Genomic DNA, 15,683 nt, shown 5'->3' on the forward strand with positions numbered 1-15,683 from the left:
GGTAGCCCGGTTTTAGAGGGGACCAATTCGGAACTCAAGAACCAGGACAGGGCGAAGCCCACCGCTTTTCTCGGGTGTATAGACCGACCAAATCGACTAGCAAACAGGCTAGGTAGAACTAGTCAGCGAGCTGCTGCCTGCATTAAAATAGGTATTATAGGAATGGTACCAACACCCCTGCGGCGGAGCAACCAGCTTTTTTTCTTTTTTAGGATGGCTCAACCTGGAAAGCAAGCTTCCCGAAGTAGCGCCAGGCTGCTAAGGCAGCGCTTACCTGATCCACAATCCCGCGTTGTTTCTGCCAGAGTGCAAGGAAGCGACGCGTCCTGCCTCCCTAGATAGACGGCGAGACTGTGTGTTGAACCTGGGTGTGAGGAAGGCCTGCATTACTCACAGACAGACTCAACATGTTTAATGAAGCCCAAGGACCTAGAGAAAATTGCTCTTTTATTGAAGGGGTGGGTACCTGCTGACCCGTAGGTCAGAGGCAGCAGCGGTAGAGAACGGCCTCGATTTTCCCAAGGGCATTCCTGGAGCAAAACCTCTAATTCCTGGGCAGTCTGCCTTCGGGAAGCCCCGCTTCATGCAAGGCAACCCAAGGCAGGCTGCGCCCCCTAGGTGTGGCCAGCTCAACACCCCCGAAGGGGAGTGGAGCAGTTCCTGCTGGGGCCACCGGGGGGAGCCTTCGGTGACAGGCAGTCGAAATACGCGGCCCTTTCATGGGCACTAAGTTCTTTTGCTGCGTGTGAACTGCCCAAGACCGCTGGGATAAGTCCTAGACAGTGTCGCCGAAGTGGCTGACCTGAGAGATAGACACCAAGAAAGCGAGCTTTGTCGGTGTCATGTGTCTTACCAGGTCCAGCCAAGATCTCTTTTTTGCACTTTTAGCCCATAAAATGGACATCACCTGACCGAGGGACTGCCCTGAGACTTTTTAGTCACCGAATGCAGTTCCTGCATCAACCTCGAGTCAGAACTTCCCTTGTGCACACTCATAAGGCGGAGGTGGCATGGCCGGCAGCGCTGTGAGCCCCGCTATACAGCCGGAGCTGGCAGACGCTTACAGGCTAGATGAGAAGCACGGACATCCCAACCAGGTGGCGGCGCTCGCGAGCACAAATGCACCACAATCGCACACTCCACCGAGGGCATCAACGCATTCCCAAGTCACCTTCACCTAGAATTATGGCCTATTATAACACAGGAGGGCCACAGGGTGGAGGTGGCATGGCCAGCAGCGCTGTGAGCCCCGCTATACAGCCGGAGCTGGCAGATGCTTACAGCCCGAAACGAGAAACACGGACAGCCCACCCAGGTGGCGGCGCTCGCGAGCACGAATGCACCGTAATCGCACACTCCACCAAAGGACGTGAACGTGTTCTCAAGCCACTCCCACCGGCAAGGGAAGTGCGGGAAGAAAGGCACCAGGGAAGAATGCAGCAAGAGCCGCGTCCGACGCCGGAACCAATCGTCAGACCTCGAATGCCCAGGGGAAGGCGGACAACCCGACCTCCCTCCTGGCAATCGGGGCTGCCCGGGGGAACATGGCCGTCAACTTAGCCTCGGACCCTGACAGAGCAACCACCAACACGGGGGGCTGCTCAGCAGAATCTCTCGCATCAGAAGACAATAGCCCCTCCACTGATGCGGCGATAGACATCTTAATTTCCTCACGAGTACTAAACGAGACGCAAGCCTCGCACTAGGACGAACCGGCATCAACATTCAGAAACTCGACACCAATACGCTGAGAGTAGCTGGACTTCCGCGGGGATTGACCCGGTGGAGCAATCCAGACTATAACCTCAGATCTCCAATGCTTCTAGCCAATGCCGCCTCGAGGGTGCAGCGACCCGTGAAACCGGAAAGGGTAGAACGTAAAGGCGGCTTACATATTAATGTAAGCCGTGACCAAGCGTAATAATGGGCATGCCCAAGCATCGTGAGCGCAACCCATCCACAACCGCCATCTCAACATGCATTTGTTTACATCCCAGACCTATGAGACAGCGATTGTGACCGTCATGAGGAAATAAGGAAACTATCGCTCCCCAAAAGCACACGATCGGAACGCGTCTTGAACGAAGCAGGGCGATCTCTCCGCTGGAAATGCAAGGAGGGATGTTCCACACAGCCAAGAAACTTCCGCAGCGATGAAGGTATTTTCTTTCTTCTTGTAGAAGCAGCTCACAAAGCGATCGGCTCCGAAGCAAAAATATGAGTGAGTGGATGCATGCCGCCATCTTATATACCCATATGTACAGGGGAGTGGCTTAGCATGCAAATTCTACTCGCCAATTTCATTGGCCTTTTCTTCTTAAAGCTCGGAGGTGATTGGGCCCCCAAGCAGGCCCCAAATACGTCAGTATTGACGTAACGTCGTAGAGAATGACTGGAGGGGAAATATTTACAGGTGAAACAATATGACATCTGAATGTATTTTGCTTGAAAATGCACTGCGTTGATAAAAATGCATTTTTCTCTGTTTTTTGTCCAAAATGTTGTATTTCTGATGAAACCTATCTGCCTTTAGATAACCTCTATCAAGTCATGATAAAACATGAACAGATGAAGACAGAATAAAATAGTTAAAAAAAAAAAAAAAAAGCAGAGGCTCGGATCTGATTTGATATATAATATGTTCACATGTTCATAGCAGAAAATATTCTGAGGGCCGTCAAATTTAGGTGAAAATCACCAAAAATGCTGGCGGTGGCTGGAAACTTTTTAAAAAAATGCTGGCGGGGAAAGAGTTAATGGCTAAAATCTGATCACATTGTATTCAGCACAAACTGGGCTACAATAATATATGAGCAGCATGAATGTACATGTTTGTGTTTTTGAGAAAACAACGTTTTTGCGTGGTTAGTGAAAAACTAACATTTTTAAGTCACTAAAATAAGGCCATAAAACACATACAGAACATTTGTTCACAAGACTTCTGAGAGCTGAATGTGGTAGACAAGGGGTTTTGCTATAAAATGATGAAAAAACCATCCTGTTCACTCATTCACAGTCAAATAATATACTGATTTAACTTTTTTAAAGACATGTTTTGTGTTAGAAAGGCCATATGTCAGGGAGTGACAATGGCCATGAATATTTAGCGATTCACACCTGAGAAACAAAGGGCCTCCCATAATGAGCCATCAGTCAACAATGTGTCTGTGAGGCAGGTAACAAAGAATGTGAGGAGACTAAAATATTGGGGGTTTTGATTATTTGTATTTTATTTACAACACAGTATAATCAAAATCTACATAATGACAGTCAAAGACGTATTATTGAGCACATTGATCTAATGACAGAAACTTGAACACCTTTGTGCCATTGCTGACAATAGGTCCTGTTCAAATATTGAAACAAGTAAATATCCAATATTTCCAAAGTTTTTGCGGCTTCTTTCCATGGATTTAAGAAAAAACAACCCCATCATCAGCAGTCATGGATCTTATTTTACCATATTTGTATAGAATATCAGCCCAATGTAGTTGCACAGCTTCTGATGTTGGTACAGCACTCTCATAGAAAAACAGCTGTGAAGTGAAATCTTCAAAGTATCTGGTCACCAAAAAAAAAAAAAAAAAATTGTTAGCATGCTGATATAGAAGCAACTATATTATTACATTAGCAATCACTAATATTGGCCACTCATAACTCCTAAATAAATAAATAAAAAATATGATTCTGTAGTCATAAACACAAGCATGCTTTGTATGTATTCAAGTGCATCATACAACACAAAAACATTTTATATCTGATAAATTAAGCACACTATAAATATCTCTGTTTAAACAGATATGCGCAAACAGAGAATTTCACAGTAAAGACTGGTCTAAACATTCTTAGACTCTAACATTCATAGTGTTACAGTGTAAATACTCATATTTTATATCATATGGTTTTATATTTTATAGAACTTCTTTTTTGTACTTTATTTAGTTTTTTATACAACATAAACTAGATCGACATGCATGGTTCAAAAAGAACAACAGTAGTATGGTACAGATACATATAGATATAAAAAAATAATGGGAAACTGAAAAAGTATTAATTGTTAAAGAACAATCTCTGATACATATGATGTTAAAAAGGACAAACAAATCAGAAGATCACAATGATTACATCTTGAAGGTATACAGAAAAATAACACTAAAAGATAAATCCAGAACATGTTGTTGTGAAATATTTAGATGCAATTAAATTTACATTTACATTTACATTTACATTTATTCATTTAGCAGACGCTTTTATCCAAAGCGACTTACAGGTGGGGAATACATCAAGTGATTTGTCCTAAAGAAGCAAAACAACCTACGAAGTGCTCAAAATACCATATAACAGGCATTGTTCAAATAAGTACAAGCTAGAAAGGGAAAAGATTAGAAAAGGATTTTTTTTTTTTTTTTTTATGTCAAGTAGTGTCGAAAGAGATGGGTTTTCAGCAGTTGCTTGAAAGTTGTTAGGGAGTTGGCATTCCGGATAGCGGTGGGAAGATCATTCCACCAGCCAGGAACGGTGTAAGAGAATGTTCTGGAAAGTGATTTTGTGCCTCTTTGTGATGGTACAATGAGGCGTCGCTCACTGGCGGATCTCAGAGTTCTGGAGGGAGTGTAGATTGGTAGCAGTGAGTGGAGGTAGGCGGGCGCCGAGCCTGTGGTTGTTCTATAAGCAAGCATCAGTGTCTTGAATTTGATGCGAGCTGCAATTGGGAGCCAGTGCAGGGTGATAAAGAGAGGTGTGACATGGGCCCTTTTGGGCTCGTTGAAGACCAGTCGTGCTGCTGCATTCTGAATCATTTGTAAAGGTTTGATTGTGCATGAGGGAAGACCGGCTAGAAGAGCATTGCAGTAGTCCAGCCTGGAGATGACCAGGGCCTGGACAAGAAGTTGTGTGGCCTGCTCAGTTAGAAAGGGCCTGATCTTTCTAATGTTGTGTAGGGCAAACCTGCAAGATCGAGCAGTTTTAGCAATGTGGTCTTTGAAAGTCAGCTGGTCATCAAAGATAACACCAAGATTTCTGGCAGAACTTGATGGGGTAATTGTTAAAGTACCTAAGTTGATGGTAAAATCATGTTGTAGAGTCAGAGTGGCAGGGAAAATAAGGAGCTCAGTCTTTGCCAAGTTGAGCTGTAGATGATGTTCTTTCATCCACTCCGAGATGTCCGGCAAGCAGCCTGAGATCCGTGCAGCTACTGTTGGATCATCTGGTTGAAATGAAAGATAGAGCTGCGTGTCATCAGCATAGCAGTGGTAAGAGAAGCCATGTGCCTGTATGATGGGCCCCAGTGATGTAGTGTAAATGGAGAAGGGGAGGGGTCCAACAACTGATCCCTGAGGAACCCCAGTGGCCAGTTGATGTGCTTTGGATACCTCCCCTCCCCAGGCCACCCTGAAGGACCTACCTGTGAGATAGGACTCAAACCAGCGAAGAGGAGTCCCTGTGATACCCAGTGATGAGAGGGTGGACAGGAGGATCTGATGATTGACTGTGTCAAAAGCAGCAGAAAGATCCAGCAAAATGAGTACCGATGATCTGGAATCAGCTTTTGCAATCCGCAAGGCTTCAGTGACTGACAGTAGTGCAGTTTCAGTTGAGTGGCCGCTCCTGAACCCTGACTGGTTAGCATCCAATGAACTGTTCTGCGCGAGAAACAGTGATACCTGGTTAAAAACGACTCGTTCAAGTGTTTTTGCTATGAATGGAAGGAGAGAGATCGGTCTATAGTTATCTATAAGTGAAGTGTTTAATGTAGGTTTTTTGAGCAGTGGGGTTACCCGAGCCTGCTTGAATGCAGTGGGGAAAGTGCCTGTGAGGAGAGATGTGTTGATGATGTGTGTAAGTGCTGGTAAGAGTGTAGGAGAGATTGCTTGGAGAAGGTGAGAGGGGATAGGATCTAGTGGGCATGTTGTATGATGGCTGGAGAGGAGAAGTTTGGATACTTCTGCCTCAGAGAGGGGAGAGAAGGAGAAGAGTGGGGTGTTAGCTGTGGATGTTGTCGGTATTAGTTCCTGTACGTGTGGAGCCAAGAACTGGCTGCTGATAGTTGTAGTTTTGTTAGTAAAGAATGTGGCGAAATCGTCGGCTGTTATAGAAGTGGTGGGAGGTGGTGGGGGAGGGCAGAGGAGCGAATTGAATGTTTTGAAGAGGTTACGTGTGTCTGGAGCATTGTTGATCTTGATGTGGAAGTATGAGGATTTGGCAGCATGGACTTGAGCAGAGAAGGATGAAAGCAAAGACTGATACATACTCAAGTCAGAAGGATCTTTAGATTTGCGCCATTTTTTCTCAGCTGCTCTAAGTTTGGACCGATGTTCGCGGAGAACATCGGATAGCCAGGGGTTAGGAGGGGTGGCCCGTGCTGGCCTGGAAGAGAGAGGACATATAGCATCTAGGCAAGAGGTTAAAGTAGAGCATAAGGTGTCAGTGGCTGTATTAACTTCTAGAGATGAGAAAAGGGTTGTAGAGGGAAGAGAGGAGGACACTACAGAGGAAAGATGGGAGGGTGAAAGGGAGTGTAGGTTTCATCTGAAAGTAACAGGTAGAGGGGTTGGAGGTGTACTGGCAGTAATGTGTAAGTTACAAGTAATGAAGAAATGGTCAGAGATGTGTAGGGGTTTAACCAAAGTGTTGTCTGCGACGCAATTGCGTCTGTAAATTAGGTCTAGGTGGTTGCCCGATTTGTGAGTGCTTGTAGTAACAAGGCGTTTGAAATCAAATGAAGCTAGGAGTGAGTGAAAGTCTGCAGCATAAGGCTTGTCCAGATGAATGTTAAAATCACCAAAGACTAGAAGTGGAGTGCCATCCTCTTGGAATGAGGATAGCAGCCCATCCAGCTCATCTAGGAATGTGCCCAGTTGACCAGGAGGGCGGTAAATGACCACAATGTGGAATTTAGTTGGAGCTGTTACTGTGATCGCATGAGATTCGAAAGAGTTAAAGTTGCATAGCAGAGAGTGGTTAAAGAATTTCCATTTATTAGAAATAAGTATTCTAGTACCCCCACCCCTTCCAGTGTGACGAGGGGTGTGAGAGAATGAGAAATTATAGGACAGAGCAGCGGGGGTTGCTGAGTCTTCTGGACGAATCCAGGTCTCAGTCAAGCCCAGGATACTAAGTGTCGAATGTGTGGAAAAAGCGGTAATGAAATCTGCTTTGTTAACAGCTGACTGGCAATTCCAGAGGCCGACAGTAAATGAGAAAGTATCAGTGGAGGAGGTGACGATAGGACGAAGGTTAGTGAGATTGCCTTCTCTGCGTGTGATGTTAGAGCGTTGTGTGGTGATAACCGGAATGTATTGAAAGCACATGATAGAGGTGGAAAGAGGGTGCAAGCAGCGAGTGTATGAAGGGAAAGTTAGAGGAGTACCTAAGTGCGTTGTCGGTTTCGTTGCTTGGTTAAAGTCGTGCAGGAAAAGTCGCAGGTCTTTACCCTCGTCGGTCTTCACAAAAGGAGGCTGAACACGGCGGCTGAACGCTTCCACGTCAGCTCACAGATAATGATTATATACACAAGCGAATGGAATTCGAGTGATAACAGCTGGGCCCGCCTCCTGACTTAAGCCCAAAGTCTATATCTATGCAAATGCCTCGAATCGAAACTAAGAGCGAGATGCTTCGCACTTAAGTGCCCGCAGGATTTCAGCAATACTAATTTCAATAAGTGCAATCGAAAGTGCTAATTAAAACGAAACAACAACACTACAAATAGGCAGAGAACGAAAAAATACTTTCTAGCACTACTTAATAATGCTATATATATATATATATAATTAAAGTTCCTTTCTGAGTTATCAGGAAGAAATGCCACAAAACGTGCCAGCATGTTTTGTCAACCCCAGAGGGTTAATTTTAGCTAAAATCATCATTTTTGTTGTGTTTTTGTCATTTTAACTAGTTTTTGTGTGTATATTTCTTTAATTTTTAGTTTTAGTTATTTTAGTACATCAAGATAAACTAAATGAAAATGGTACCTTGCTAACTAGCTGATATATATATATATATATATATATATATATATTTATTTCAGGGTAAGTTTAATTTATTTTAAGTAAAAAAAAAGTTTCATGTTTTTAATTTTACTTTTAGTTAACTATAATAACCCTGCTGCATCAAGGTAAAAAAAAAAATTTGGATAGCATGATTGCGAGTATTATATTACTTTATAGAATGGTTCGATAGCACTTACATTTAGACACAATATCAGTTATTTTTTGATAGATATTTCCTCTACCAACAAAATAGTTCAAAAAAAAAAATAAAACAAAGCCACAGAAACAGCAGTTTTGCATTTCTGAAAAACACGCATTAACTGAATAAGTTGAGTGAAACTCACTTGTTTTATTCTTGAATATTTATGTGCTTTAGAACAAATCACTGTAATGAATGATTCATTCATAAAGACAGAATAGTAGTATAGCAGTAGAGAGTAGTAGGGATGTGCCCGAATTCAAATACCGTGTTCGGAAAGTAAATGATGTGTGCTACAGAACCACTAAAGGGAATAAATAAATTTCAGTTCTTTTTTAAGTGATTATTTCAATGACACAGTTACTTATTGCCACCTGTTGATGACCAAAATCCCCAACAGCATACAAACACAGACATATGCAGTGTTGCCAAGTCTACCATTTTCCCACAGAATTGGGCTACTTTAACACTGTTGCAGTGGATTGTTTTCAATGTCTGTGGCTTTAAGCGACCCCGTAATATTTAGCCCCTGGAATGCTCATTTTACCAGGGGAACTCTGCCAAAAAACGTGTATTTTACCCCCCGGAACACGATTTTTAACGGGGGACTCCCATCAAAATGTGATTGGGCTACTTTTGAGTAGCAATTGGGCGGGTTTTGTTGTGAAAACCTGGCAACCCTGGACAAATGTTAGTCACAGTTTGTGCTCAATACAGCACTCAGCCAATCAAATTCCAAAGACAAGAACAATTCATATCAGTAGCACTTTACTTAAAGCCTTTTATAATACATTACAAAAGCACTCATAATGTACGCTGTAATGCATTATCTTTTCATAAACAATTGTCACCACAGTTAAAATGCATCATGTTATTATTCATTATACGGTATAAGGGTGTAACAATGAATGGATATGTAATGTATTATAAATGTGGTTACAATTATTAATAAATTTAATATTATTATTATTTTTATAATGCATTATTTAAGTTTTGGCTGGCTGTTGTGCTATTTTATACAATTGGCTGGGTATCAGGTTTGATACTTTTTATGCACTGACTGAATTGCCTCGATACCAATGAGTATCAAAACATTTCTTGTCGTACGGTACCTAAGGGGTTAATCTTGTCAACATCAGCAACTCAATAAGCATGCAGCATGCTTGATATGCCTAAATCAAGTGCTGGTGATTGGCTCTGGTGAGGCATCAAGGAAAAACAGTAATTTATGCTGGTTATGCCCAGAGACAAGGCTACTGCACATTTTACTAGAGGACATATCAGCTGGAAAGACAGTGTTCAAGAAGTTCAAAACCAAAAAGATACAAGGCTTACTCATGTATTATCGACGTGGAAGGACTAATAATAAGGAAAATTCAATATCTGTAATGGATGTGCAGATTTTCGGAAATTTCAGCTGTACTTGAAGTGCAAACAGAAGATGTTTGGCTTGTTATTAAGAACTATATTTGACTGCCAGGTGAAGGTCGGTTCATTTAGCTTATAATCTCAGACACCATCCAAGGAAAAAGATGCCTCTGAAGACAAACTTGCATCTTCAGATGAAATAAACATTTTCTGTAATGCACACGGCAGTACACACAGTCTTTTATTAGAGCACAATTATATTTAGTGCATGAAGAGTCCTTACAAAAGCGTGTGTGGTACAGTATAATGCAAGACTGCTCATAAATTCAAGACGATGACCACAACCTCTGCATTCCAATTATCCAAAGAATTCAAGTGTGAGGTTCTATTTTAGCCCTAAATTTCATAACATTCAACATGTGTGCTTGACCAAACATAATATGTAATGTTCAATATCCAGCAAATACTACCCAGATATCATGGAAACATATTGCTTAGATCAACGCTTAGAATCCCTATGAACACATTCTGACAGACCGTATTCCAAAGTGGGATTGTTTAGATGCCAGTATGACCAGATGCGGGAGAAAACAACAGAAGAGGGGAAGACTGAACTGCTAAGTTGTGGAAAAACAAAATGCCAGAACATTGGGCTGTGTTTGTGCCGCAGGGCTGTCTGTCACTGCCAGGCCGGAGTGCAAAGACTCTGCGTCCCCATTGCCAAGTTCTCCTGCATGACTATTTACATGACCTACAATGCACAAATTATAGCACCATCAGCCTGAATTACTTTAAAAGCAGTCTTGGGGTTTTTAACTGTAAGTACCGTTTCAGAAGGACCGTGAGGGCTGAGGTTCTCAGGTCCCTATGATTCTTTAATAAAGCATAAGCCATGAGACACCATGAGTTACAGTGATTTTACCGCAAGTAAGAGCTCTCCACAACACTACAAAAGTGGCTTACTGCTTTTATAAAAGGCATCAGTCTGATAGGACACCACTGTTCAATAAACTGTTTCATATGTTCAACATTCATTTTATAATTAAAAATTTAAGGAGGAAAGAATAGACAATATATTTATTATAGTGCATGAGTGGGAAATTAAGAATTAATGGGGGAAAGTCATGTGAGAGGAGGCAATCACGATATGATTGGATATGACTTGTTATGTTCAGCTGTGATTGGTTCATCGATATATCCCGCCTCTTGTATTTGTGTGGGTTCCACGTTTGCGAATCAGTCTGAATGAACAATATAATGGCGGTAATGGGAAGACTAATTTAAAAAAGTAAGCAAACAACTCACACACTTAGATATAACCACTTTGATATGTCAAAATAAGTCAAATACAGTGGTATGTGAAAGTGTATGGTTTTGAGATCTTTTCACACTGAGGACAATTGAGGGACTTAAACACAAAAATTAAAAAAAAAAGGTTCAAACAATCACTGATGCTCCAGAAGGAAATATGACGCATTAAGAGCCAGGGGGTGAAAACTTTTGAACAGGATGAAGATTTTCCTTAATTTGTTGAAATATAGTTTTTTTTCCATTTAGTAATGCCCTTCGAAAGCAACAGGAGATACCTGCATGTTTCCCGGAAGACAAATTAAGTACAATTTACTTTGATCTTCAAATTCAAAAAGTTTTCCCTCAATTGTCCGTTAGTATGAAAAGATGGATCTCAAAATCATACAGTTACTGCTGGAAAGGGTTCAAATATGCAAAAGATACTGGAAAACTGAAGAATCTGCAGGACCTGGAGGATTTTTCTGAAGAAAAGTGCTCAGTTTAAATGCTCAGATCAAACAAGGGACTTATGAACAACCATCACCAAAAAAAAAAAAAAAAAAAAAAAAAAAAGAAATATATCTACAGTCATAGATCATCCAGGTAACCACACACAGTATTAAGAACCAAGGGTTCCCAAACTTTTGAAGGGGATTATTTTAATAATTTCAGCAATTTTTTTTGTCTTGTGGACTAAACATCTTTTATGTAAAATATCTTACTCAGGACAGTACTAAATAAAAAATAACATACATTTTTTATGATCTCTCTTATTTTGTTAAAATTATTCACATTTTCACAGATTATGCAAGAAGTTCCCAAACTTTTGCATACCACTGTAAATGGAATTAAAACATGATCTGTGGGAGTTTTTAGTAATCAGCTTGTTGAAATTTAAAGTAAATCTATGTATCTGTGACCAGTAAGAACTTTGATGATTGAAGATCTGAAAAATTTAAAATAGTTAAATTTAACCTTTTTAAAGAATAGCTGAACATAAGTTTACAAATAAAATATATTGTTTAAATTGTTTTGAGTTATTATTTTGGAATAAATATAAAATGCTTAAAATTACTAACTTGCTGAGACTTGGCTTTAGTAAATAGAATATTGATTACATATAATATAAAATATATAATAATAACTAGGGCATGAGTTTAAAAAAAACTTTTCCTTTAAAGACTTTTAACTTTGAAAGACTTTGCCCAACAAGTAAACTATTCTTTTAATAAGCACAGTAGATTTTGCCTGACCTAAATTATATTAATGAGCTCAGCCTCAGCCATAGTAGGATTTGTGAATTTGCATTCTAGATTTTTAACCCAAAACTTCACTAAACTGAGGCATCATTCATTTGGTTTCAGTTTTGTTTATTATTATTATTATTATTATTATTATTATTATTATTATTATTTCTAACAGAATCATTCCCACAGAATCATTCCCACATGACTAATCCAGAGTTAAAACTTTCTACCAAAAAACGAATTATTGTTATATGATTGTTTGTGATTAATGCATTTATAGGCAGGAGCGTTTCTTAGTTTGTACAGTTTCTTAAAGTAACTTTTGATAGACCAGCTCTTTGAAGTTGTGTATGCAAACAAACATGGGAAAATACTGATCAAACCAATAAAGCAACAGCAGCCATCCTTCTCCAGTCCAATTCTGACATCTAACAGAGGCAGATTTTTGTTACGCGTGGTTGGTATGATTTTCACAGCAATCTTTTGTCTTCTCCACTTTTCATTTGCCACTTTTGGGAATAACACCAATGAAACAGATACAAGATAAAAGAAAGACACACTTTGACGGCTGCAATAAGACTGCTGTGGTAATACGGGACAGCAGCTACAAAACACTCCTGTATCATTCTGAGCCAGTTCATCAGTGGTAATATTTGCATTTCTTGCTAATGAGCCTCCAAAGAGTTTTAAGAAGCGCTCTGTAAAAATAGTGTGTTTGTGATAAAAACCTACATGAAAAGACATTTACTAATGAGATCTTCCGGATGACACATCACCATAACTGGATTAGTGTTCATTTGAAGTATCGGAATATAACCAGGACCTGTACATTTACAGTATTCACTGTTAAAAACAAAGCTTCCAGCAGAGGGTGATTGATAATTGCAAACAGTTTTTGTATTACAATTTTTCTAAAATGTTAGGTTTAAATATGCAAATGAGGTATTATTTAATGAAATCTGCACTAATTTGCATACATTTTCAGTTTCAAATCTCTTGTTAAATTTTTTTTTATTTATTTTGACATTATATTTATATTTGACAGTCAGATGAAGGGAATTGTGGGTATCTCATTTTGTCACTCCATAATTCAAACTTAGAACAGACAGAAAACAATATATTTAAAAAAAAAAAAAAAAAAAAAAAAAGGGAATAAAATGTATAAAATCAAGCAAATTATATATGAACAAATCCCTCTGTAAAAACCTTTAGGATACTGACAGGAATAAAAATGTAAAGTCTGGTGTGTGTAAGTGCTACTGAAGTGGAGATTTATTTTTTATGAGAAAAAACTCATTTTAAGAAAACAGCCTTTAAAAATATGCATTGTAATTGAAATCTATTGACAAAAATAGATGAAGTGCCTTAAAAAATACTTAACAGTGTTTTTTGGATGTTTTCTTTCCACTAGTTTGAAAAAAATACTTTATGAAAAACCCAAAAGCCCAAAATCTCAAACTTGAGAGGTGCATGAAAAAACTGTGTTTTTGCCTGCAGTGTCTCCCCTTAATTTATCTGACTTTTTTCCACTCTTAAGAACCTCTTGTGCAATGGAAAGGTTCCATTTATGTTAAAGGTTCTTCATGAAACCATTGATGCCAATAAAAAAATTGGATTTTTTTAAAGTGCATGACAAATTCATGTTCTGTGGACAAAAATGAACATATTCATCCCCCATTCGCTGCACACACACTCAGCTCTTTTTTGCTTTGATTAAGTGGAGATCTTGGCTTAATGTTCAAATCTACAATCCCACACAAACTGATTTCCCATGTGATCCTGGAGTTGAAAGGGAAAAAGAGGTTGGCCTTCTCAGAGAACTGTAAATGTGGAATAAGAATGGCCTCTGCAGACTCTATTCTAGGACACGCATCATCTCTCCCTTATAACACCTTTTTTTTTTTCAAAAATAAAAATAGGTCACTAAAAATTAGGGCATGTCACATGGATAATATTGGCACGTTGATGAAAACGTCTGGTATCTCAATCATGTAAACGCACGCCTTCAGTTAATTGAGTTCTGCAGACCCTTTTTAGTTCAGAATTGTGTCTGAAAATATTTAGCCTTCATACAATGAAACATCAAAGTAGTATATCATCACATATTTAGGCTTATTTTCTGAAACGTATCATTATGGCTACAAAAATTGGTCTCTTATCAAATAATACAATTTTAAATTGGCTCTGTATAACACAATAAAGTGCCCATTACCTGTCTTTGCCGGTCTCTCTCTTGAATAGTTCATCAAACTGGAGCATTTTCTGCCAGGAGATGATATAGACCTTGAGTTTGGGCAGCACTTGGTTCATAAGCCGCAGGTTGTTATAAACCAGGCCTTTCCCGTCACGTCGCATATAACTGCTGGGTCCCCAGAAGATGAAGACCGTGTCCTGACTGGAGTTGAGGAGTTCGTGGCGACTGCGCAGCACTCTCTGCATGCTGGAATGAGCGATGACCCTCAGGCTCGTGCGGTGACCCACGTCCACCCCGTAGCCACGGGCCGTGGGCGCGTCATTCATTCGGATGACGCACTCCGCCTGATCGATCTCTTTTCCGCGCCCCCCACCGGTTAGATGACCCGAGCTGGTGACCAGCGCGCAGCTCCTGCAGTGCATCTTTAGAGGCTGTGGGGATAAGAGTGGAATGATTAGCTCTGTGCGAGCGGAAAACCATAGTCAATATTTCATACAGAGTCTATAATAGATGCGGCGCTCATTTAAATAATGTATACGTGGCTAAGCAAATGTAAACACCAGTGTACCAGTTCAGGGCAAACAAGATAAATCTCAGTGCCTTATTGGTATGTCTTTAACTACACTTTCACGACCCAGGGGGTGGAGATTTCAATTTCTTTTTCTGTTATATAAAGGTCAAATTAAAACCTGGAAATCTTTTTACCAAGCCTTCACCAACTATTTTTGTACTTATTTTTCAAATGACTTTTATTAATTGATATTTCATCCAGACTGTCTGTCTAAATCTGTCATACAAATATTATTAACATACTCAACCTAAAGGTTAATATATATGATTAAATAAATAACATTTAAATCCCCTCGTCATTATTTTTAATTAGCCTTTATGTTTATATTTTCAGTTGTAATTTGAACAACTGAACAACTGTTTAGTTTTGATTTCAGATCCTCTTTTGGAACTCTGGGTTATGGATCAGTTAGAATGCACTGGAGAATCAAAGCAGGCTCTTTAAATTAAAACATCTCTTAAGAGGAAAATGTCCTAGTTTCAAAGATACCATTGACATATGCACTGCAATTTGCCTGAGGATTTATTTATTCACAACATCTAGTTGGTCAGACATAATTGAAGCAGCTAGTAATTCAGGCCTTCTGACCTTGAATAGTTTTCAAATCCATCCAGCTTCCTCTCCACATTCATTTCACATACTATTCCACTGCGTGTCTTTCCATTCTCTACAGCTTTCCATGAATTATTCCAAGCCGACATAAAAGCACCATTGGTATTCTTACAGTGATAAGGGCACAGTCCCTTCAGCCCCATCCTTGGGGGATAAAGTGTTTCAGGAATAAAGGCCCATCTTCGCTTCTCAAGGAAGTGTTGCATTTACG

General features: G+C 40.0%; 1 protein-coding gene across 1 annotated transcript in view; it reads right to left on the reverse strand.

Moving 5' to 3' along the window:
- Positions 1-15,683, reverse strand: part of st6galnac5a (ST6 (alpha-N-acetyl-neuraminyl-2,3-beta-galactosyl-1,3)-N-acetylgalactosaminide alpha-2,6-sialyltransferase 5a) — a 58,797-nt gene that overhangs the window by 10,681 nt on the left and 32,433 nt on the right. Inside the window, exon 3 of the mRNA XM_051093219.1 lies at positions 14,308-14,720. Within this exon, the coding sequence (XP_050949176.1) occupies positions 14,308-14,720 (413 nt within the window). The remainder of the gene's footprint in view (positions 1-14,307; positions 14,721-15,683) is intronic.

The sequence above is a fragment of the Labeo rohita genome, chromosome 2 (assembly GCF_022985175.1).
Source record: "Labeo rohita strain BAU-BD-2019 chromosome 2, IGBB_LRoh.1.0, whole genome shotgun sequence".
Taxonomy (NCBI): Eukaryota; Metazoa; Chordata; class Actinopteri; order Cypriniformes; family Cyprinidae; genus Labeo; species Labeo rohita.